The sequence below is a fragment of the Bubalus kerabau genome, chromosome 18, assembly GCF_029407905.1.
Source record: "Bubalus kerabau isolate K-KA32 ecotype Philippines breed swamp buffalo chromosome 18, PCC_UOA_SB_1v2, whole genome shotgun sequence".
Classification (NCBI taxonomy): Eukaryota; Metazoa; Chordata; class Mammalia; order Artiodactyla; family Bovidae; genus Bubalus; species Bubalus kerabau.
Genome location: NC_073641.1, coordinates 11,857,231 through 11,879,826, shown reverse-complemented (window position 1 = coordinate 11,879,826; position 22,596 = coordinate 11,857,231). Strand labels below are relative to the sequence as shown.

General features: G+C 36.3%; 1 protein-coding gene across 2 annotated transcripts in view; it reads left to right on the top strand.

The window, feature by feature from the left end:
* BDP1 (B double prime 1, subunit of RNA polymerase III transcription initiation factor IIIB) overlaps window positions 1-22,300 on the top strand; it is an 83,757-nt gene extending 61,457 nt beyond the window's left edge. For both annotated transcript variants that reach the window (XM_055555017.1, XM_055555018.1), the window contains exons 32-39: window positions 1,618-1,798; window positions 3,694-3,757; window positions 4,194-4,377; window positions 5,118-5,322; window positions 10,153-10,192; window positions 11,954-12,218; window positions 14,461-14,707; window positions 19,575-22,300. In XM_055555017.1, the coding sequence (XP_055410992.1) occupies window positions 1,618-1,798; window positions 3,694-3,757; window positions 4,194-4,377; window positions 5,118-5,322; window positions 10,153-10,192; window positions 11,954-12,218; window positions 14,461-14,707; window positions 19,575-19,706 (1,318 nt within the window). In that variant the 3' untranslated portion in view covers window positions 19,707-22,300. The remainder of the gene's footprint in view (window positions 1-1,617; window positions 1,799-3,693; window positions 3,758-4,193; window positions 4,378-5,117; window positions 5,323-10,152; window positions 10,193-11,953; window positions 12,219-14,460; window positions 14,708-19,574) is intronic.
* Window positions 22,301-22,596: the final 296 nt, after the last annotated feature.

Here is a 22,596-nt window from a genome sequence, read left to right as displayed (position 1 = left end):
TGTCTCTTTTGCTGTCTCGCATACAGGGTTATCATTACCGTCTCTCTAAATTCCATATATATGCGTTAGTATTCTGTATTGCTGTTTTTCTTTCTGGCTTACTTCACTCTGTATAATCAGCTCCAGTTTCATCCACATCATTAGAACTGATTCAAATGAATTCTTTTTAATGGCTGAATAATACTCCATTGTGTATATGTACCACAGCTTTCTTATCCATTAGTCTGCTGATGGGCATCTAGGTTGCTTCCATGTCCTGGCTATTGTAAACAGTGCTGCGAGGAACATTGGGGTACACGTGTCTCTTTCAATTCTGGTTTCCTCGGTGTGTATGCCCAGCAGTGGGATTGCTGGGTCATAAAGCAGTTCTATTTCCAGTTTTTTAAAGAATCTCCACACTGTTCTCCATAGTGGCTGTACTAGTTTGCATTCCCACCAACAGTGTAAGAGGGTTCCTTTTTCTCCACACCCTCTCCAGCATTTATTGCTTGTAGACTTTTGGATCGCAGCCATTCTGACTGGTGTGAAATGGTACCTCATAGTGGTTTTGATTTGTATTTCTCTGATAATGAGTGATGTTGAGCATCTTTTCATGTGTTTGTTAGCCATCTGTATGTCTTCTTTGGAGAAATGTCTATTTAGTTCTTTGGCCCATTTTTGATTGGGTCGTTTATTTTTCTGGAATTGAGCTGCAGGAGTTGCTTGTATATTTTTGAGATTAGTTGTCAGTTGCTTCATTTGCTATTATTTTCTCCCATTTTGTAGGCTGTCTTTTCACCTTGCTTATAGTTTCCTTTGTTGTGCAGAAGCTTTTAATTTTAATTAGGTCCCATTTGTTTATTTTTGCTTTTATTTCCAATATTCTGGGAGGTGGGTCATAGAGGATCCTGCTGTGATGTATGTCAGAGAGTGTTTTGCATATGTTCTCTAGGAGTTTTATAGTTTCTGGTCTTACGTTTAGATCTTTAATCCATTTTGAGTTTATTTTTGTGTATGGTGTTAGAAAGTGTTCTAGTTTCATTCTTTTACAAGTGGTTGACCCGTTTTCTCAGCACCACTTGTTAAAGAGATTGTCTTTAATCCATTGTATATTCTTGCCTCCTTTGTCAAAGATAAGGTGTCCATATGTGCATGGATTTATCTCTGGGCTTTCTGTTTTGTTCCATTGATCTGTATTTCTGTCTTTGTGCCAGTACCATACTGTCTTGATAACTGTGGCTTTGTAGTAGAGCCTGAAGTCAGGCAGTTTGATTCCTCCCATTCCATTCTTCTTTCTCAAGATTGCTTTGGCTATTCTAGGTTTTTTTAATTTCCATACAAATTGTGAAATTATTTGTTCTAGCTCTGTGAAAAATACCGTTGGTTGCTTGATAGGGATTGCGTTGAATCTATAGATTGCCTTGGGTAGTATACTCATTTTCACTATATTGATTCTTCTGATCCATGAACATGGTATATTTCTCCATCTATTAGTGTCCTCTTTGATTTCTTTCACTGCATTTAGTATGTCTTAAAAGTTGGAAAACCATTAAATGGGATGAACCTTGACATACCAGCTCTAAATATTATTCTGTGGCTGTCTCCTTATTTTCAGATATATACTAACCTGTCTTTCAGAGGTGAAGATCAAGAACGGAGATCTGAAGAAGTTCCGATATCATCAGTTGCTCCAGCTGTTTATTCTGAGTCAGGACCCCATACATGTAGTTTGGGCATGGGTCTTGGTGAGAGTTCTGTTGAAGAGCCTCTGGGAAAGGACATTAATGGAGACCCTGTGCTTACACTAAATGTGCCAGAGGTAAAAGGATGTAAAATATAACAGGGAGTGGCTAGCTAGTTCTAATTTACACACAATAAATTTCACCCTTTTTAGAGTATAATTTAACAAATTTTGATAAACATATATCATTATATAACTGATACATAAAAAACATATATCGTTATATAACTGATACATATAAACAATTCCATCACTTTCACAATTTTCCAGTGTCCTTTTTTAGTCACTCCTCCTCTCCACCCCCAGCTTCTGACAGCAACTAATCTTTTCTTCTTTCCCTATAATTGTGCTTTTCTGAGAATGTATGTGGTAGAATTTTTATTGAGTGTGTTTTTATTCTCTGGAACATAGAGATAAAATAACCAATGGCTAGCTTTGTGTACAAGTTTTAAAAAAGGAAGTGTTTTATACAGACAGAACTCTTGCTTCAAGTTCCTGTAGTTATTCTAATGTGCATCCAGCCCTGAGCAAATCCTTAATCTGGAAGAACAAGCATGAATTAGCCCGGTGAAGGGAGAGGAACATGGACGAAGTACAAGTGTGAAACAGCATGACATGCTCTGGGACTATATAAATAGTTGTGAGTGGAATATAAATGAAAAAAGTGCTTAGAGATTAAGTTAGGCAGCCTGGGGACATATCATAAAAGGAGTTTTTATGGCTTGCTAAGGAGTTTGGGTTATATCCAAAGTTACTGAATTTTCCCCTACTGCCCAATTTTTTTAATTTTTACTTTTTATTTGGAAATAATTTCAAGTTTAGAGAACAGTTGCCAGAATCTGACATAGAAATCTGTTAACATTTTGCCTCATTTGCATGCATTCCTGGCTGTAAACATTACTTTCTCTGTGGGTTGCTGTCTATCTTGGTAGATACTTTAAAAAAAACTAAACCATTTGAAAGCAAGCTATAGACATGAGCCTTCACCCACAAATACTCCACAGTTTCTATAAGACCAGGGACGTTTCCTTACAGAGAAATGATAGTACTATTATCATACTCAGTTCCAGTCAAGCCTTTTACGTTGCATTTAGCTGTCATTTCTTTTAATCTAGAGTTGTCCTCCTACTCTTTCCCCTCTTTTGTGTACTTGACATTTTAGAAGAGTCCAAGCTAGTTTGCAATCTGGATTTCTTTTATTGCTTCCTCATTATAGACTCAAGTTATGTGTCTTTTGGCAAGAGTTACTATAGAGGTGATGTTTTACTCTTGTGTTGCAGTCCATGGGGTTTCGAAGAGTCGGACACAACTGGCGACTGAACTGAACTGATCATATCAGGGGACACATAATGTCAGTTTATCCCATTATTGGTGATACTAACTGATCTCTGGGGTAGAATGGTACCCACCAGATTTCTCTGTTAAAATAGCACCTTTTCCATTTAGTAATTTAGTTTGCATTGATGATTCTTGCCTGAATCAATTAACTGACATTTTTGGTTGCAAAATGAAAGTTTTAAGATCTTAAGCAGTGGAGAATTATAATTGGAATTGTATTTTAGAGAAAACGGTGTTTACAGTTTTGTGGAAAACAGATTGGATGGAGCCATGCTGGAGGCAGAGACCAGTTTGCTTCTATATACATGTCACCTCCTAATGGTGCGGTAGCTGCTGAGATGGGGATAGAGAGAAGGTTGAGGGGTTTGTGTCTCCCTTTTCTATTACTTCAAAAATCGTTTCATATTCTACACATACTTAAAAATTTATTTATAATTCCTTTGTGTATATATTTGCATTTATTTAAATCAACATTTTATTGGTACATCTGAAAGTTTCAAAACACTTGAAAAATTCTCTGCTTAGGTTAGCTAAGTTGTTGAGTTTTGAAACAATAACTGTTCACATTGTCAGGAAATCTTTTTAAAACTTAGATTTGGTTAACCTTACTCTTTTATTTTAATTTTTTATGGCAGTGTATACCAACTAGTATTCCAGAAGTCCAGCAAGAGAATGTAAACAATCTTCAAGACCTAACAGGTATGATAATCTGCTTCAGTGGTATTGTAGAACTTAATAGTATGTTTTTTACTTACTCCCCATTTGACTATAGAAAAAAAAAAAGTTTTATTGGTCTATGATGGCCTTAAATTTTTTTAAAAAAGACACTTGAAATATTTTGTATATAAGCTTTGTTATTCAGAATTATAAATCTTATTAAAAAGGAATTGTAAATCTTCTCAATAGAGAATCATCTTTATCCTTTACGAAAGTACTTTTTATTTACTTATTTTTAAGTAAATTAATAAAGTTTTAAGTAAAATACTTTTTATTTACTTATTTCTTGAGGGGTGTAATTTAGTTTTTTTATCCTTTGGGATAAATTGTCATGAGACTTTTTAGAAATGAAATAAATTAGTGATTTTCTGTCACTTCACGGTTCAGCTTTTCATTTCTAACTTTTAAACTTTGATAGTCAATCTAGTTAATGTACATCAGGATGGTGAGGATGAACAAGCTTTCATTTTAACTCTGGTGGAAATCCCAACTCATGCAGTAGAAGAATATGCTGATAGCACTATGCAGTTAATGCCAAATCCTTTACTGCCGGCGCCCATATTGGTCAAATCAGTGAATACAAAAGAAAGAGAAGACACGAGGTAATGAATCATCTGACCTGTTTTTGCTAGGAGGAAGGGGTGCTTTATGAATTGAATAGTATTGATTGAATAAGCCATTCACCAACCTTATTTGTAATTGTCATGGAGATCTTATTTAGTAATTATGTGATAAGTTAGAGAAAAATTACTGATTTTATATGATAAAGTTGCCATTTAAACGTATAATACTTTGTGTGAAACTTTGTTGGTATTTTAAGTATTTTGAAAGCTAAAAAAAATTAGCAATGTGGATCATAAAATATCATCTGTTAAAGATGTGGCTACATTGTATACATTTACATATATTTTTAATTCTGAAATAAATATACATTCACAGAAATTTACAAAAATAGTACAAAGAGGATGCACTTTAAAATATTTGTGATACTCATTTTCTTTGCTGTAAAATTCTTAAGTTGTATTTTAATAGTCATTGGTTAAGATGCTTAATTGTCTATCAAGTAACATCTGAAATTGAAGCCTTTCATATTAGGAAGAAATACTTTAGACTAAAATTTAACTTTGCTGACAAAACATTTTTATGCCTCAGATTTAATTCAGTATTATGGAATTTAAGTTGTGAGATCTTAAGTATGAATGGAGCTGAAAACTAACATTTTTGTGATCGTGGCCATGTATATATTAGTTATTTAGAAGTTCCTTTGGTAGTTTTCTTGAGAGTAGCTCAGCGTTTAACATCATTAAGTAGTTAATTTACTGTGTGTGTATTTTCTATGCAGTATCAGTTTTCCAGTAACTTCAGTTGGTCAAGATGACGTGTGTTTATCTAATTCTGAAAGAGATGATTCAGAAAACTCTGCTGCTAAATTGGATCTTGTATCTAGGAAGAGATATCATTGTAGCCTTGATGAAAGTGACCATGTCCCTCCTGCCAAAAAAACTTCACTCACTTCAATAGATGATTGTCAAAAATATACCTCTGAGGTAAGATGAAATCATTAAACAAGTAAGATGGCCATATCAATGGACCTATTTCTGTTCTTCATTTAGACTCTTTATATAAACATAGTTCTAATAGTTTCTACCATAAATAATCCAGATAAAACTGGTTTTGGACTTTTACTTTCTACTAGTTCTAGGTGGAAATTGATAGATGTTACTCAGGAAACCCATTCCCAGTTCATTGTCATTGGCTAAAGATAAGACTGAAAGCATCATACAGATGTGGATTTTGGCTGTACCAATTAAAAGCTGTGGGATCTTAGGAACGATACTGAATGAGTTCCCTGTTGTGTAAGATGGTAATAGTGATCCTACGTGTGTGCGCGCGTGTGCTCAGTCATGTCCAACTCTTTGCAGCCCCTTGGACTGTAGTCTGCCAGGCTCCTGTGTCCATGGGATTTTCTAGGCAAGAATACTGTAGTGAGTTTCCATTTCCTTTTCAAGGGTATCTTCCCATCCCAGGGATCAAACCCACGACTCTTGAATTCCTGAATTGGCAGGCGGATTCTTTACTACTAGCGCCACCTGGGAATATCATCACTACCATTATCATGTTTAAAGCTTCCCATTGCTCTTAGGAATAAAACCAGAACCTCTAAGGCCCTGTTTGTTTATTTGGTTGTTTTCTGTGTCTAATCTCATCTTGTGCTGGTCTCTGCCTTACTTTGGCCATTTTTCAGTTTCTTGAGTACACCATATGTCTTCATGTTCCAGGGCATTTCTTTTGCTCTCTCTTCTTTTTGAAATGTTTCCTTGCAAAATACAGACTTCTTGAGCTCAGTCGTAAACCTCAGGGATGCCTGACGGTACTGTGCAGATTCAGTTACCGGCCTCTGTGTTGTAGGTTTGTTAAGCATCCTCTCTGTTTTTGTTTCTGGTACTCATCATAAGGTACTACAGTATGGAAAGATTAGAATCTATATTCTCAAAAGGATGGTTGAAGACCAGTAGTCCTTAGATTATAGCAGACAACAGAAGTGGTATAGTCTTCTATATCTAATAGTTTAAAAAATGGTATTCCAGAATAATTTTTAATTTCTCTTAGTATGTGTAAAGTTGAACATCTTTTCATATACTTAAGGCTTCCCTTGTGGCTCAGCTGGTAAAAAATTTGCCTGCAATGCAGACCTGGGTTCAATCCCTGTGTTGGGAAGATCCCCTGGAGAAGGGAAAGGCTACCCACTCCAGTATTCTGGCCTGGAGAACTCCATGGACTGTATAGTCCATGAGTTCGCAGAGTCGGACACAACTGAGTGACTTTCACTTCACTTCATATGCTTAAGATCCAGTTTTATTTCCTTTCCTGTGACATGACTGTATTCTTTACCCTTTTTAAAATTTGGTTTGTTGATCTTTATCTTATAGATTTAGAGGAACCGTCTATTTTGAATATTTGTGATATGAGTTGCAAATTTTTTTTTCTTAGGTTGCTGTCTTTTTTTTGGCTGCGCTGGGTCTTCGTTGCAGTGAGGGGGCTTTTTCTAATTGCAGCTTGTGTAGGGCTTCTCTAGTTGTGGTGTTCGGGCTGAGTTGCCCTGCACGTGAGTGTCCCTGTGGGATCTAGTTCCCTGACCAGGGATCGAATCCTCAGCCCTTACACTGGAAGGCAGATTCTTAACCACTGGACCACCAGGGAAGTTCCTTCAGGTTGTTGTCTTTTAATTCTACTTTTTGTGATTTTCTTCTGGAGACTATTTTGCTTAACTTTTTAATGTGACAGTCTTGAAATTTTTAAAAAGGTAGTTGTTGTCCAGTTGCTAAGTCGTGTCCTGCTCTTTGCAACCCTGTGGACTGCAGGACACCAGGCTTCCCTGTCCTTCACTGTCTCCCAGAGTTTGCTCAGACTCATGTCCATTGAGTTGGTGATGCCATCCAACCATCTCATCCTCTGTCGTCCCCTTCTCCTTTTGCCTTCAGTCTTTCCCAGCATCAGGGTCTTTTACAGTGAGTTGGCTGTTCACATCAGGTGGCCAGAGTATCAGAGCTCCAGCTTCAGCATCAGTCCTTCCAATGAATGTTCAGAGTTGATTTTCTTTGGGATTGACTGGTTTGATCCTCCTTGCAGTCCAAGGGACTCTCAAGGTCGGAGGCATCAATTCTTCGGTGCTTAGCCTTTGTATCCCTATGTATCTGTCATCCAGTTTCAACATTTTGTCAGCATTCTATGCAGACATTGTTTCATTTTGTTTTAAAAGTATATTTAATGACATGGAAAAAAGACCATAGCATATCATTATATGCAAAATTACGCCACCAGTTTATAATATTCCATTTAACAAATGACAGGCTTCCCGGATGGCTCAGTGGTAAAGAACCTGCCTGCCAATGCAGGAGACATGAGAGACTTGAGTTCTGTTCCTGGGTTGGCAAGATCCCCTGGAGAAGGAAATGGCAACCCATTCTAGTATTCTTGCCTGGAAAATTCCATGAGCAGACAGGAGCCTGGCAGGTTATAGTCTGTGTAGTCGCAGAGAGTCAGACATGACTGACCATAGCACACATGTTAAAAAATGATAGCTGTACTTTGGAGTGACTAAATCTTAAAAAGAAGGATGTATAGTGTAGTGTCTGTTGGGCCTATTTGAGAGTTTTATTTTCTGAAAAGTCAAAGTTATAATTTCAAGTTCTAGAATGTATATACATTACACTTAGATATACAAATGATTTTTATTTTTCTGTGATCAAATTTATTAGCCTTTTGGGCTATTCCCTGATGATCCAATGGTTAAAACTTGGCGCTCTCACTGCTAGGACCCAGGTTCAATCCCTGGTAGGGGAACTGAAATCCCACAAGCTCAAAAAAATTTTTTTCTTTTAATTAGTCTTTTTATGTGTGCCTGTGGAGATTACGTTATACACTGAAAGTCTACCTTGAAATTAATATAAATTCTTCTAATTAATATCATTGATTTGTTTAGAATTTATTTTGCTTTTAAGAACAGTGGAACCAACTTAATTTTCCCCAGATACGTATCTGTTTGTCCCAGCATCATTTATTAAAGAGTTCATCTTTTCTCCACTGATTTAAAATTTCACTTTTGGGGACTTCCCTGATGGTCTGGTGGTTAAAACTCCATGCTTCCATTGCAGGGGGCATGGGTTCAGTACCTGGTTGGGGAAATTAGATCCTGTGTGCTATACTGCGAGACCAAAAAATGAAAGTGTAGTTTTGGAGGAAAAAAACATTAAAAATTAAATAAAATTCCCATAAATATTTGGGTATATTCCTAAATTTTCCTTTCTAATACATTGATTTACCTGTTTGTTCTGGGGCCAGTTTCACACTGTTTTAAAATCATTGTACTTTTTAAGTGCTTTAATATCTTAAAGGGACAGTCTGTTCTCCTCCCTGACCCCCAGTACAATTTTATTCTTTTTCCAAGATCTCCCTAGTTGCTTATTATGTTTTAAAGTTTATATTAATTTTAGCATGTGCTTATCTGGAGCTTAAAAAAAAATCCCTGTTGGTACTTGTGTTAGGATTGTATTACCGTGACAGATTAACACAGAGAAAACTGACATCATAAATGTGATGCTGAATGTACCTATCCAGAAACACTGTGTATCTTTCCGTTCTTTAAGACTTCTTTTGTGTCTGTCTCTTAATGCTGTTTTAAGTTCTTCTTCATATAAATCTGGTTTATTTCTTACTGGGGTGTATCTAAGAATTTTATCTTTTTTTGTTGTTGTTTCTATTATCATTAAGTTCTTTTAATTTAGAATGCTTTACAGAATTCCCCTCATTGTGTGTAATATTTTTTCAGTTGGTTCTTAAGAGTTTTCTAAGTAAACAGTTATATCATCTGCAAATATAATTTTAATTCTTCTCTTCTACTTTTTACACCTTGAATTTCTTTCTCTTTTTCTAATTATATTGGCTAATATAACTTTAAAAAAGTCAGAAAACAGCCCTGATATTGGACATCTTTTTCTTACTCCTGACTTCAATGGGAATATGTCCAGTGTTTATGAAATGGGATGCTGGCTTTTGGACTGCAGTAGTTAATATTTTATATTGTTAACAAAATACCTGTCTATTCAATTTTAGGGTTTTTTTTTCCCAAGAATGAATACTATTTCATACTTTTCTTGCAAATAGAGAGATATTTTTCTCTTCAGATCGGTTGATTTGTATTAATGTTTTAAAATACTGAATCATCTTTACATTCCTGAAATAAACTTTTTGGCTGTGCCAAACAGATTATGCACTGTTGGTCCCCCAACCAGGGATTGAACCCATGCCCTAGGCAGTGAAAATGTGAAGTCCTAACGGACTGCCAGGGAATTCTCAAACTCTGTTTGATTATGATGTTTTAGTCTTTTGATGTGCTGCTAAATTATGCTGGTAATACTTCATTTGATGTTTTTGCACTGATGTAAAACTGCTTAGTTGGATCAATATTACACTTGATTTGTAAAAGGCATTTGGAAGCTTTTCCTCTTCTTTTATGCTACAGAATAATTTAAATAGTAGCTGCAGTGTTTGATAGAAGCATCTATCACAGTGTTTTCATAATGTTTGATAGAAATCCTGTAAAACATGTCTGACCCTAGTGCTTTGTAGGAGATCACCAATTTCTTTACTTAAGAAAGAAAGAAGGAGGACTTCCCTGGTAGTTTAGGGGTTAAGACTCTGCATTTGCACTGCGGGAGGTGATGGTTCATTCCTTGGTCCAGAAAGTTCTACATGCCTTGCAGTGCAGCAAAAAAAGTTAAAAAAAAAAATAAAAAATTGAAATTTTTTTTTTAAAGGAAGGAAATAAAATCAATTTTGACAACTGTAATTTTTTTTTGTAAATTTTCTTGAAACAGGTGTGTTCAAAGGAATTAACAGATGTTTTGGAGGAAACAGGTGAGTGAAATGATTGCATTTTGCTTAGTACCCCTCATAACTATTTTTTAAATTTGGGATAGAAGATGAGTCTTGCTCATTTTTCTCTAAGAATCAAGCCTTTATTATTAGAGGGTGTTTTGTTTTGTTTTGTTTTCTTTTTGGTCCCTTCTGAGATCTTAGGTTTAGCACTTTGATAGCCCTAAAAAGCTACTTTCATCCTATACTTAATAAAAAAACCATATAACTCCAGGATTTCCTGTAAAAGCTCAACAGTTACATTTAAGGAATTTGGAAGCTGTGTATAAGGGAGTTTTTATAGGTCCTTAGTTAAGTTTACCCTTTTTTGTGTTTAATTAATTTTTATTGAAGTATAGTTGATTTACAGTGTTGTGTTACTTTCTGTTATACAGCAAAGTGAATCTGTTATGCGTATACATATATCCACTTTTAGATTTTATTCCCATATAGGTCATTACAGAGTATTGAGTAGTGTTCCCTATGCTATACAGTAGGTTATTATTAGTTATCTAGTTTTATGTATAGTAGTATGTATATGTCAGTCCCAGTCTCCCAATTTATCCCACCCCCCATTCCTCCTTGGTAAGCATAGGTTTGTTTTCTATATCTGTGACTTTTACTTCTGTTTTGTAAATAGGTGCATTTGTAGATTCCACATATAAGTGATACCATGTAATATTTGTCTTTCTGAGTCTGACTTACTTCACTCAGTATGACATCCCTAGGTCCATCCATTTTGTGGCAAGTGGCATTATTTCATTCCTTTTAATGGCAGAGTAATATTCCATTGAATATAGGTACCATATCTTTGTCCGTTCCTCCATTGATGGACATGTAGGTTGCTTCCGTTTCCTGGCTATTGTAAATAATGCTGCAGTGAACACTGGGGTACACATATCTTTTCAAATTACAGTTTTCTCTGGATATATGTCCAGAAGTGGGATTGCTGAATCATATGGTATCTCTATATTTTGTTTTTTAAGGAACCTCCATACTGTTCTCTATAGTGGCTGTACCAGTTTACATTCCTACCAACAGTACAGGAGGTTTCCCTTTTCTCCACACCCTCTCCAACATTTATTGTGTGTAGATTTTGTGGTGATGGCAGTTCTGACCTTAGCTTTACCCTTTGATTGGAAAGTGATACTTTTTCATTTTGCTAAGTTCAAGAAATATTTATGTAGGAAGCTTTTCTAAGTCAAAATATTGATATATTGATATAACTATTTTATATCTGAACATAGAAGCTGTTCCACAGCTTTGACCTATTATAATATACCTGGGACTTCCCTGGTGGTCCAGTGGTTGGGAATCTGCCTGCTGGTACAGGGGACACAGGTTCGATCCCTGGTCTAGGAGGATCCCACATGCTGAAGGGCAACTAAGCCTTGCATCACAACTGCTGAAATCCAGGCACACTAGAGCTTGCATGTGACATCTGCCAAGCCCAGGTGCCCTAGAGCTTGTGCTCTGCATTGAGAGGCCACTGCAGTGAGAAACCTGTGTACTGCAAGTAGATAGTAGCCCCTGCTTGCCACAACTAGAGAAAGCCTGCATGCAGCAACAAAGACCCAGTGCAGCGAAAAATAAATAAAATTAAAAAAAAAATTCCTAATAGTCCAAGTAACTTGACTAATTTTTAATTTAGCTTATCAAAGTAGGTTCACAGTAGAATAATCATGGGTTTTCTTCTTCAGATGTTGCAGTATAATTGAATATTAATTTCAGCATATGTGCTTACCATTTTTTTCTTTTTTGAAGGGGAGTCTTACAAGGGACAGGATATCTTCCCTACCTCAGGAAACATACAGACAATTTCAGAACCTCAGAAAGAGCAACTTGAACCAGCTTCTCAGAGTATCAGATCTGGATGTCTTGATAAAATAATAGATACACAAGAACAGAATGCATCTCAGTTACCTCAGGATGAGACAATGGTGTCTGATAAGGAAGAAAGAACTTGTGCTGCTTCTGAGTCTGAACAAATGGGTAGCATCACATCGTCTTCAAACCGCCCCCTAACCAGGTATCATGAGAAAGTCTTTGATGTTTCTTTTCTCTCCACATTTTGCTCTCAGTGGATAAATTAAACCTATATGGAATAGGTGTAACATGTATAAACACTAAGTCCAATACTAAGGATGGTGTTTTGTGAACATACCCCTCTGTCATTAATATAAAGGGAATGGATGTCATCAAAGGAAATACAGTTAATGCCACACAGTTTCAGAGGACATTCCATATGACAAGAGCTTAACTTTAAGGTCAGGGCGTCCCTCATAGCTCAGTCGGTAAAGAATCTGCCTGCAATGCAGGAGACCCAGGTTTGGTTCGTGGGTTGTGAAGATTCTCTGGAGATGTAAATGGCAACCCACCCCAGTATTCTTGCCTGGAGAATCCCATGGACAGAGGCGCCTGGCAGGCCACAGTCCATGGGGTTGCAAGAGTTGGACATGACTTAGGAACTAAATAATGATGATGGATTTTCAGTACTGAAACTTTGACTTGTAGATAGAAAATCTTTAGAATTTAGGATTGCACACTTTCTTTTTCAGATTGTTCATGGTTATTATTTTGAGAATTATTTATTCTACCACACAGTAGCTCCCAGTGCAGATGTAGATGGTGTGAGGCATAGGGGTGACATCAGAAGTAGTCTGCTGCTGTTGCTGCTAAGTCACTTCAGTCATGTCCGATTCTGTGTGACCCCATAGACGGCAGCCCACCAGGCTCCGCTGTCCCTGGGATTCTCCAGGCAAGAACACTGGAGTGGGTTGCCATTTCCTTCTCCAATGCATGAAAGTGAAAAGTGAAAGTGAAGTCGCTCAGTCATGTCTGACTTTTTGCGACCCCATGGACTGCAGCCCACCAGTCTCCTCCATCCATGGGATTTTCCAGGCAAGAGTACTGGGGTGGAGTGCCATTGCCTTCTCCGTCAGAAGTAGTCTGGAAGTTGTTTTATTGAAGTCCCAGATAATGTGTGCATTTCTGTCTCTCTCTCGTGGCATACCCAAGAAGAGGTCAGCTCTGGCTTCTCCCTATAAGAGTAAGTGTGGAATTTAAGCCCCAACCAGCTTCTCCCACATTATGTCCTAGTACTAGAAGCCAGTCTGCTGGGTTATGGACATCTATTGGCTTAGCAGCAGCATTCAAATCATCAGTATGGTGCTGGTGAATCGAAGAGGGGAGGGATATGTATCAGTCTCCACTAAAGGAAAGTGGGAGGAAGGACGGATATAACTTGAAAAAGCATATTTAACAAACCTGTTCTTTTTGTTATATAAACTACATCTTTTCTGGAATTAGGAATGCGCTTAAAATAGAAGGAAATGGCAGCCCACTCCAGTACTCTTGCCTGGAAAATTCCATGGACTGAGGAGCCTGGTGGGCTACAGTCCATAGGGTCTCAAAGAGTCAGACACGACTGAGCAACTTCACTTAAAATAGAATGAAGGCAATGTCATGGGAGTTTGGGTTAAAGCAGTTAAGAAGCAGTGTTTTAGAACAAGGGTTCTATAGAACATTATATATTACCTTGTGATTATATAATCATATATATATATATAAACAAATAAGCATGCTCTGTTCCAGTGAACTTATAGAATCGGTTGGTGGACTGCATTTGGCATGTGGATCATAGCTTGCTGACCTCTACTCTGGAGTCTTCCTACTCAAAATGTGGTCCTGGGACCAACAGCAGGGACATCATTTGAGAACTCAATAGAAATACAGAACTCAGGCCCCTTTCCTCGTCAACTCAGTCAGAATCCTCATTTTAATAAGCTCCCCAGGCGATTTGTACGCACTTTTAAGCTTGATAAGTACTACTCTAGAGAAAGCTTTGACCTCTTCACAAGTATGTGCCATGGCATAGTGATGTTCAATGCCTAGTGGTGTCAGTGCTTAGGAGATGTGCCACTCTTGTGGTATCACACATACCAGTTTAGCATTCGTGGAAAGAAGCTGGTATTAAGAATGTGTCTTCCTGGGACTTCCCTGGCATCCAGTGGTTAAGACTCCAAGCTTCCAATGTAGGGAGCATGAGTTTGATCCCTGGTGCAGGAACTAAGATCCCAATGGCCGGGCAGCAGGGCAAGAGAAAAAAGTTTAATTATACAGGTATTGATGTTGTCCTATAAAATTTTATACATTCCTGCTTTTAGTTTCTTTACTATAATAATCTGCCTATGAAAAATTTAGTGACTTAAAAAAAAAAAAGAATGTGTCTTTCTGGATATTCTTGAATATCTTTACATTTGCATTTCTAGACCTGGCAGAAGACCCCTGGGATTTTTGTCTTTAATATGTTCAAAGAATAGCTTGGACTCTGATGAACCTACACAGGTTCATAGTAAGAAACGCCTAAAACCTGTTATACCTGTATCAAGACAAAATTTGAAAAGATCTAATCTGCCTAGTGTAAGCCAGAAAAAAACTCAAGAGTCCTCTGATGTTCCATCTCCAAGTGTTGTTGACAATACTCAACCTACGAATAATGATAGTTCAGCAACTCAGGTATGTGATAACTGTTCTTTGTTTATTTGTATAGAATGAATTGGTTATCAGGCTCAACTAGGAAAGACATGGTAATTGCTTTCTGCATCTGGATGTCAGAAATTATTGCAGGGCAACTCCAGGCCATCTCCTCGCTATCCTACCCTACTTATTAGAAGAAGATAAGGTGCTGAATTAGAAAGTTACAGCTAGTTTAGTACAGAGCCATTGAACTAACCATAAATGAACACTTAATTGCCAGTCCTTTACTGCAAAGATCCTTCTGACCTTTTTGCTCCTTTTGTGGAAGCAAAACAAAGCAGTGCTTGCATTTTATTTCCTTTAGGAAAAACGTCCTGATACCTACAGGAATTCAAGGAATGGTAAAATTAGAATTTGCTTGCATGTTTCATTTCTGTGCATTCTAAAGCTGTCATAGTAAGTACTAGGGCACAAAAATCTGGGAACTTATATCAAAGACTTTGGAAGAATATTGGGGTGACTTATCTCAACAAAGAAAAGGCTGGTGACTATTATTGGATAGCATGGAGCCTCAAAGGAAAGAGTATTTTTGTAAAGAACATTTTTAACATTTTAAAGTATTTTATGTTATTTCCTACAATTATATTCTGAGACCAGAATTTTATGAGTCTTTATTATTGTTGCCAAATTACTTTGGAGAATAGTAATTACCAAGTGTAACCGTGCTGGTTTGGTCCCATCCTTACCAGCCTGAGATGTTACTTTTCAAAATACACTTGTTTTTCTTATTTAATATAGTGGTGGAGGAGTGGAAATTAATTTCATTTTCTAAAAATTATGTATGTATTTGTTTCTGGCTCTGCTGAGTCTTTGCTGCAGTGTGAGAGCTTTCTCTTGGAGGCGGGCAGGGGCTACTCTGTGGTTGCCGTGTGTGGGCCCCTCTTGCTGTGGAGCCCGGGCTCCAGAGCGTTGGCTCAGTAGTTGTGACACATGGGCTTAGTTGCCCCAAGGCATTTAGGATCTTCCCAGACCAGGGATTGAACCCACGTCCCCTGCATTGGCGGGCAGATTCTTAACCACTGGACCACCAGGGACTCCTGTCATTTCACTTTTAAAATTTGCATTTCTTCAGTTATTAGTGAGTTGTTTTTTTTCCCCCTTGTATTTACTAGATTCTGTTTCTGTCTTTTTTTAAATTGCTGTGTTGTTTTTGTTTGCTGATTTATAGCTTTTGGAATCCCAGTAGTTTTCTTTTGTATGAGTTCTTTATGCATGTAAATAAGCCACATACCTTTTAGCTCTTTACTACAAGTATTTTTTCCAATTTTATTTGCTTTTTAAAATTTTGTTACACATAACTTTTAAATGTTTAGTTAAATCTATTACTCGTTTCTTTGTAAGTTATTAAATTACTTTTATGATTAAAAGTTTTTCTCCACAGGTATAAAATTTTGAATAATCAGTTTTAAAACTTTATTCATGGTTATTGACGTTAGTATATAGTGTGAGGCGAGGATTTAATCTAAATATTATCCTCAACTTGCTGCTTTGTTTTTTTGACTAACATATTCCACATGTTTTAAAATGCATAACCTACAAAAGAGAGTTTATAGTAAAATGTTTCCCACATCTGTCCTTTAGCTTTGTAGTTCCTCCTTTCTGCAGGTATGTCGTATTATCAGATTTTGGTCTACTTTTCCAGAGACTTTTTAATATACACAAATATAAACATTTTTCTTCTTTTTTTACATAAATAATGGCATGTCACCTCTTCTTTGCTTTTCACGTGTAGCAGTGTGGCTTGGAGACATTACAAAACAGTAGATAAAAGGCTTCCTTCTCTCTATTGCTCTCTTTTTAAAAAAAAAAAAAATTATTTTTACTTATGTATATATTTGGCTGCACCAGATCTTTGTTGCAGCACGTGAGATCTTTAGTTGTAGCATGCCAACTCTTAGTTGTAGCATGTAGGAACTAATTCCCTGACCAGGGATCAGACCTGGGCCCCTGCATTGGGAGCAGAATCCCAGCCACTGGACCACCAGGGGAGTCCTTTGCTCTCTTTAAAAAAAATTGAATTATTAACTTTTTATTTTGAGATAATTATAGATTATCATGGAGTTATAAACAACCATATGGAGGGATCTCATCTATCCTTCACTCAGTTCTCCCCAGTGGTAACATCTTATGAAACTCTCCTCCAGTATCACAGCCGCTATACTGACATTACGATAGTCAAGATACAGAAAGTTCTGTCACTAGAGGGATCTTTTGTTTAGCCCTTTTATAGACACACCCACTTCCCTGCCACCCCCACTGTCTCCTTATTTTCTGGTAACCTGGTTTCCAGTAAATGTGTCTTTTTGGGACTTACCTGGTGGTCCAGTGGCTAAGACTCTGTGCTTCCAATGCTGGGGGTCCTGGTGCGATCCCTGGTCAGGGACCTAGATCCCACGTGGCACAATTAAGAGTTCACATGCTGCAACTGAAGATCCTGTGTGCCGTAACTCAGACTGCTGCTACTGCTTCTGCTGCTAAGTCGCTTCAGTTGTGTCCGACTCTTTGCGACCCCAGAGACGGCAGCCCACCAGGCTCCCCTGTCCCTGGGATTCTCCAGGCAAGAACACTGGAGTGGGTTGCCATTTCCTTCTCCTGTGCATAAAAGTGAAAAGTAAAAGTGAAGTTGCTCAGTCGTGTCCGACTCCTAGCGACCCCATGGACTGCAGCCTACCAGCCTCCTCCGTCCATGGGATTTTCCAGGCAAGAGTACTGGAGTGGGGTGCCATTGCCTTCTCTGATAACTCAGACTGGGTGCAGCCAAATAAATAAGTAAAATAATTGTATATTTCTTTTTTAAAAAGTGTGTCATCCCAAGAATGTTTTATAAATGGAATCATGGCTTTGGGATTCATCCAGATGGTTTTACGTATCAGTAGTTTATTCCTTTTTATTGCTGGATAGTATTTCCTGGTATGGATGTGCCAGCTTTCTTTATCCATTTACCCACCAAAGGACATCTAGTGGTTTTCAGAGTTTGTTATTATAAATAAAGCTGTGAGCTTCTGCATGCAACTTTTTGTGTGGACATAAATTTTCCTTTTTTTTTTTTTTTCAGGAATAAGTGCCCTAATTGTTTTTAATGATTCTGTAATATTGCATTGTTTGGGGGTACCATAGAGCGATACTGGTCTCACACAGGCATTTAAGTTACTCCTAATTGTTTGCTATTTCAAACAGTATAGTAAAACTCATATATAAATAGACCATTTTTCACATTTTAGGTTAAATTCCTAGAAATTGAATTGCTGGTCTAAAGAAATGATTGTTCTTTTGACAGACACTGCCTGATTATCCTCCGTAGGGATTGTATCAGTTTCAGTTCATAACAGCAATGTATGCGAGAGCCTTTCCCCTCCCAATAGTATATTATTGTTATTCATTTTTTATCTTCTTCATAGATTTAATGAACACATGTGTCTGTGGTATAGGTTGCAGTTTTTTGTCCCTCTGTGGCATTTATCTTTTGATTTTGTATAGGGTGGTTTGTGCCATGCAGGTATTTTTTATTTTTATGTATATGAATTTATCAATCTGCTATGATTTCTGGCTTTTATGTCATTCCTTCACACTCTCTCCCCCACCCTAAGATTATAAACCATTTTCCTATGGTATTTTACAGTAGATTGTTTTAAAACTCAATTGTGTTTTTGGCTAGGCTGAACCTTTGTTGCTGCACAGGGTTTTCTCTGGCTGCGGCAAGCAGGGGCTGCTCTCTAGTTGTGGCGTGCGGGCCTCTCACTGTGGTGAGCTCTTGTTGCAGGGCACGGGCTTAGAGTGCATGGGCTTTGGTTGTTGTGGTGTTTGGGCTCAGTGGTTGTGGCATACAGGCTTAGTTGTCTCACAGCATGTAGGATCTCACTGGACCAGGGATTGAACCTGTGTCTCCTGCACTGGCAGGTGGATTCTCTACTACTGAGCCACCAGGGAAGCCCCTATAGTCGATTTTTAAAAATGTTTTTACATTTAAGTTTATTGATCCATCTAGAACTTGTAATGGTGAAGTATAATAGGTCGGATTTCCTTTTTGTGAGATAGTTACACAGTTGTCCAATATTATTTATTGGATTATCCACCTTTTCTCAATTTTTTTTTGAAATAACACTTTTATCAGGACTAAATTTCCATCCATATGTGTTAGGGATATTTCTAGTCTATTTCACTGATAGGCATGTCTGTTCCTGTACCAGTACCATGCCGTCTTAATTTTTCTAGATTTATAAGTATGCTAATTTTTGATAGAATTGCTTTGATTTTGTGGTATTTCCTTATGTACCATTCTGTTTCATGGGTCCTATTTTGGTCATTAAAATGTTTTCATTTAGATTTAATAGTGTTATATTTTCTATGTTATTAATTTTTTTCACAGAAATTTGAAGTAATAAACGTGTACATTACAGTTAATCTAGTTATGTCTAGTATTGTATATTTGTTGATTTTATTATTATAACTAATGCTGCAAAGGTTATCTCTTACTATGTTTAGGATTATTTCCTTAATATAACAGCACAGAAATTAAATTATTGGGTCAGTGGGTATAAACATATTTAAAGCTCTTATAGTGATAAAGAATCTGCCTGCCAGTGCAGGAGACACAGGTTCTATTCCTGGGTCAGGAAGATCCCCTGAGTAGGAAATGGCAACCCGCTCCAATATTCTTGCCTGGAAAATTTCATGGACAATGGAGCCTGGTAGGCTACAGTCCGTGGGGTCGCAAAGAGTCATACATTGCTGAGAGACTGAGTGAGTGAGTACTTATTGCTATATTGCTTTTCACACAGGTATCATTTTAGACTACCACTATCAATATAAATGTTATACTGCATACTTAATTTTATTATCTTTTTAGGTTTCTCATAATCGTCGCTTACCGAAAGGAGAATGTAAAGGTGGCCAAAACCGGGTGCCTGAAGAGGAGCCAACCACAGTCTCTGAGTATTTCTTTAACGATATCTTTATTGAAGTGGATGAAACAGAATAGAAAATCGCCTTTTTTATTTTCAAGTCTAGGATTTCCAGAATCAGTTATATCAACAAAACAGTATTTAGAAAGAAGCATCACTGGCAGTTTTTCTTTAGGTTGATTTTGAGTATTTATTCAGCTTGATTTGAATCAGTGAAAACCATTGCTGGGGTCCTTTTCATTCTGATTGGCTCAGCATTTTGGAAATAACAACCAGTTAAGACTGCTTTCCCAGACAGAAATAACAGGTCTTGTTTACATTTTGACTCTTTCTCTATTGAACACACATGAACATCCTCGAATGCTGTGGGTAATGTCTGTGTGAGTCACAGTGCTGATGTATTTGGAAGTGGATTGTATTTAACGTTTAGCGAACCTTTTGTGAAGGTTTTTTTATGTTTGCATAGGGTTTTTGTTTTTGTTTTAGGATTTTGGGGGGTTTGGGTGTTTTTTTAATTTTTGTTTTTTAGTAAGGTGAAAGCCTTTTCATTTGCCTCAAAATATATGAAAGGAAATTGTGAAACTCCAGTTTAGTATGGTAACTGTTAAAAACTTTTCTATTATCATCTATTTGACTGAAAAATGTGTATTTTTCTAATTCATATTGATGTAACATTAGTCCTAATTGAAGAACTAGTATTTAAACTTACTATTTATAAAGATAAAACATCAAAAAGCTTATTTATTTTTAAATTTTTTATTTAAAAGAATATTCAGTTTTAATTTTTTACCCCTGAGATTATGGGTAAAGAAGGCATTAACAAATTTATGTTTGTCTCCTTTCCCGCTTTAATTTTAAAGATATTTAAAGTGATATAACTAAAGTATTTGAATAGTATATATGTTTGAATACATTTTTTTCTCATAGTTCAGTATATTGACTTTGTACTGTGAATTTTTTGTTTTTCTTATTTCTTAGATAATCTCAGGATTTGTATGGGAAAAAAAAACCTTAACCTTATTTATGAGGCAAATTTCCATACAAAACTCAGTCTCCATTACATAAACATATGCTCACATACACACATTCCTTTTATAAAAAACAATTTCTTGTTTTCTTTCCCCCATTAAATTCTCCTTAAGGACCTAAGTATGTAGGTCTTTACGGACAGAACATAATTGAGATGTTAAAAACAGAAAATAAGATAACAATAAGCGTTTATCAAGTCAGTGATTATCATCAATATGAATTTATGGGTTGGGTTTAAATTTTGAGATTTTGTGATTTACATAGGTAATTCCTTTATCCACCCAAGCAAATCTTTGTGGTTCAAATTAAACTTCTGAAAAAACAGAATTATTCTTTTATATGAAAAGCCCTCTGGGTTGATAATACCTTGGATCAGGAATCAGAAACATTTTCTGCAAAAATATTTTCGAATCCGTGGGCCAGATGCCTTCTGTGGTAACTACTCAACTCTGCCATTTCAGTATGAAAACAGCCACAGACAATACTTACATGATGGGCATAGATGGATTGACCCTTATATTAGACAGTAGTTTTCTTACCTTAAGGTGCTGATGTCATTACCTATGAGATATTTGTCCCAGAAATTATGAGTTGTGCCTAACAAAGAAAACTGTTGATTGCATTATGAAATCAGTATTTCAGTTGGGAAGATATTCTAATGTCTAATTATGTTTGTAAATTGAAAATTACAAAAAATGGTGACCAGTTTTCAGGTTCACTAGTAAAACTGGATTTGGCTTGGCAAGTATAACAGTAATCCTAAATTATTAAAACAATTGATATTAGAACATTTCTTATTCATTGCCTTATAGTGAAATTTACAGTTTAAACTTTTTTGTCATAAAGGAGGATTTAGAAGGAAATTCTCTATAGATGCGCATTTATTTATTTCATGTGATTAATATGTTACAAAAACCATGGTCGTAAATCACATTGCTATTTTAAATGCCATTTTTATACATTTTAAAAGTCTCATTCTGAAAAAGTTTCTTTAGTTCATGTTAGTTTAGGTGTTAGGTTGTCATAGCTAAACTATGATTTTATCCCTTGTTTAATATCACTTTAAATGTGTTATCATCTGTCTCTTGTTCATCTACAATGAGTCAATTTTGTGGAAGATGTAACTTCTTACTGTATAAAGGATAATTTTATCTTTGGGCATTCATTGCATTAGAGAATCAAGTCAGCTAAATTCTCCTACTGTTATATCCTTAAAACTACTCTTAGAAAAAGAAAATCAGTGTATTTACCTTACAAGGGGGAAAGACTTGTTCACACCTGTGTTTAATCTGACTCATATAAAGATCATGTGAAGAATTTGTATTTTATAAATTTTCAAAGAGATATGATTAAAGGTCTTTATTTTTTTCTTGTCTTTTCCTCCTGAACACTTTTATCTTAGCAAGTGATCAACATGATGACTTAAAAGCCTAATTGTTGGTAAATGATTGAGGCACAGATAAAAATATGATATCCACTGCTTACCACCATGTTTTTTGAAATATAGGTCACCATGTATATTATCTTGCTTAAAGAAGTCTTTGACAAAAAGCAATACCTGTCATTGTAAATTTTCTTGTTCTAAAGAAAGCAGTTATATTCTGTAGATGTAAATTATGTAAATAAAAGTTATTTTATATTATTTGTTGTGTCCTTTTTTTCAAATGACAATAAAGATATTAATGTGTTAGTGAACGAAAAATAGTCTTAGAAGTACAGTTTATACTTCCACAAAGATATGGTATAATTGGAAGAGTTAATTTTTTCTTTCATTTATGCTATGAAGGGTATTATTTTGATTTTGCAAGAGTAAAGAATAGATTTTCCCCACATATTGGGACATATGAAAAGTTGCTTACTTTTTTGTTTATTTGCTCCTCATGCAATGAAGTTTTAGATAAAAGAACTCAATCTCTTTTACTTTTTTTTTTTTTTCCT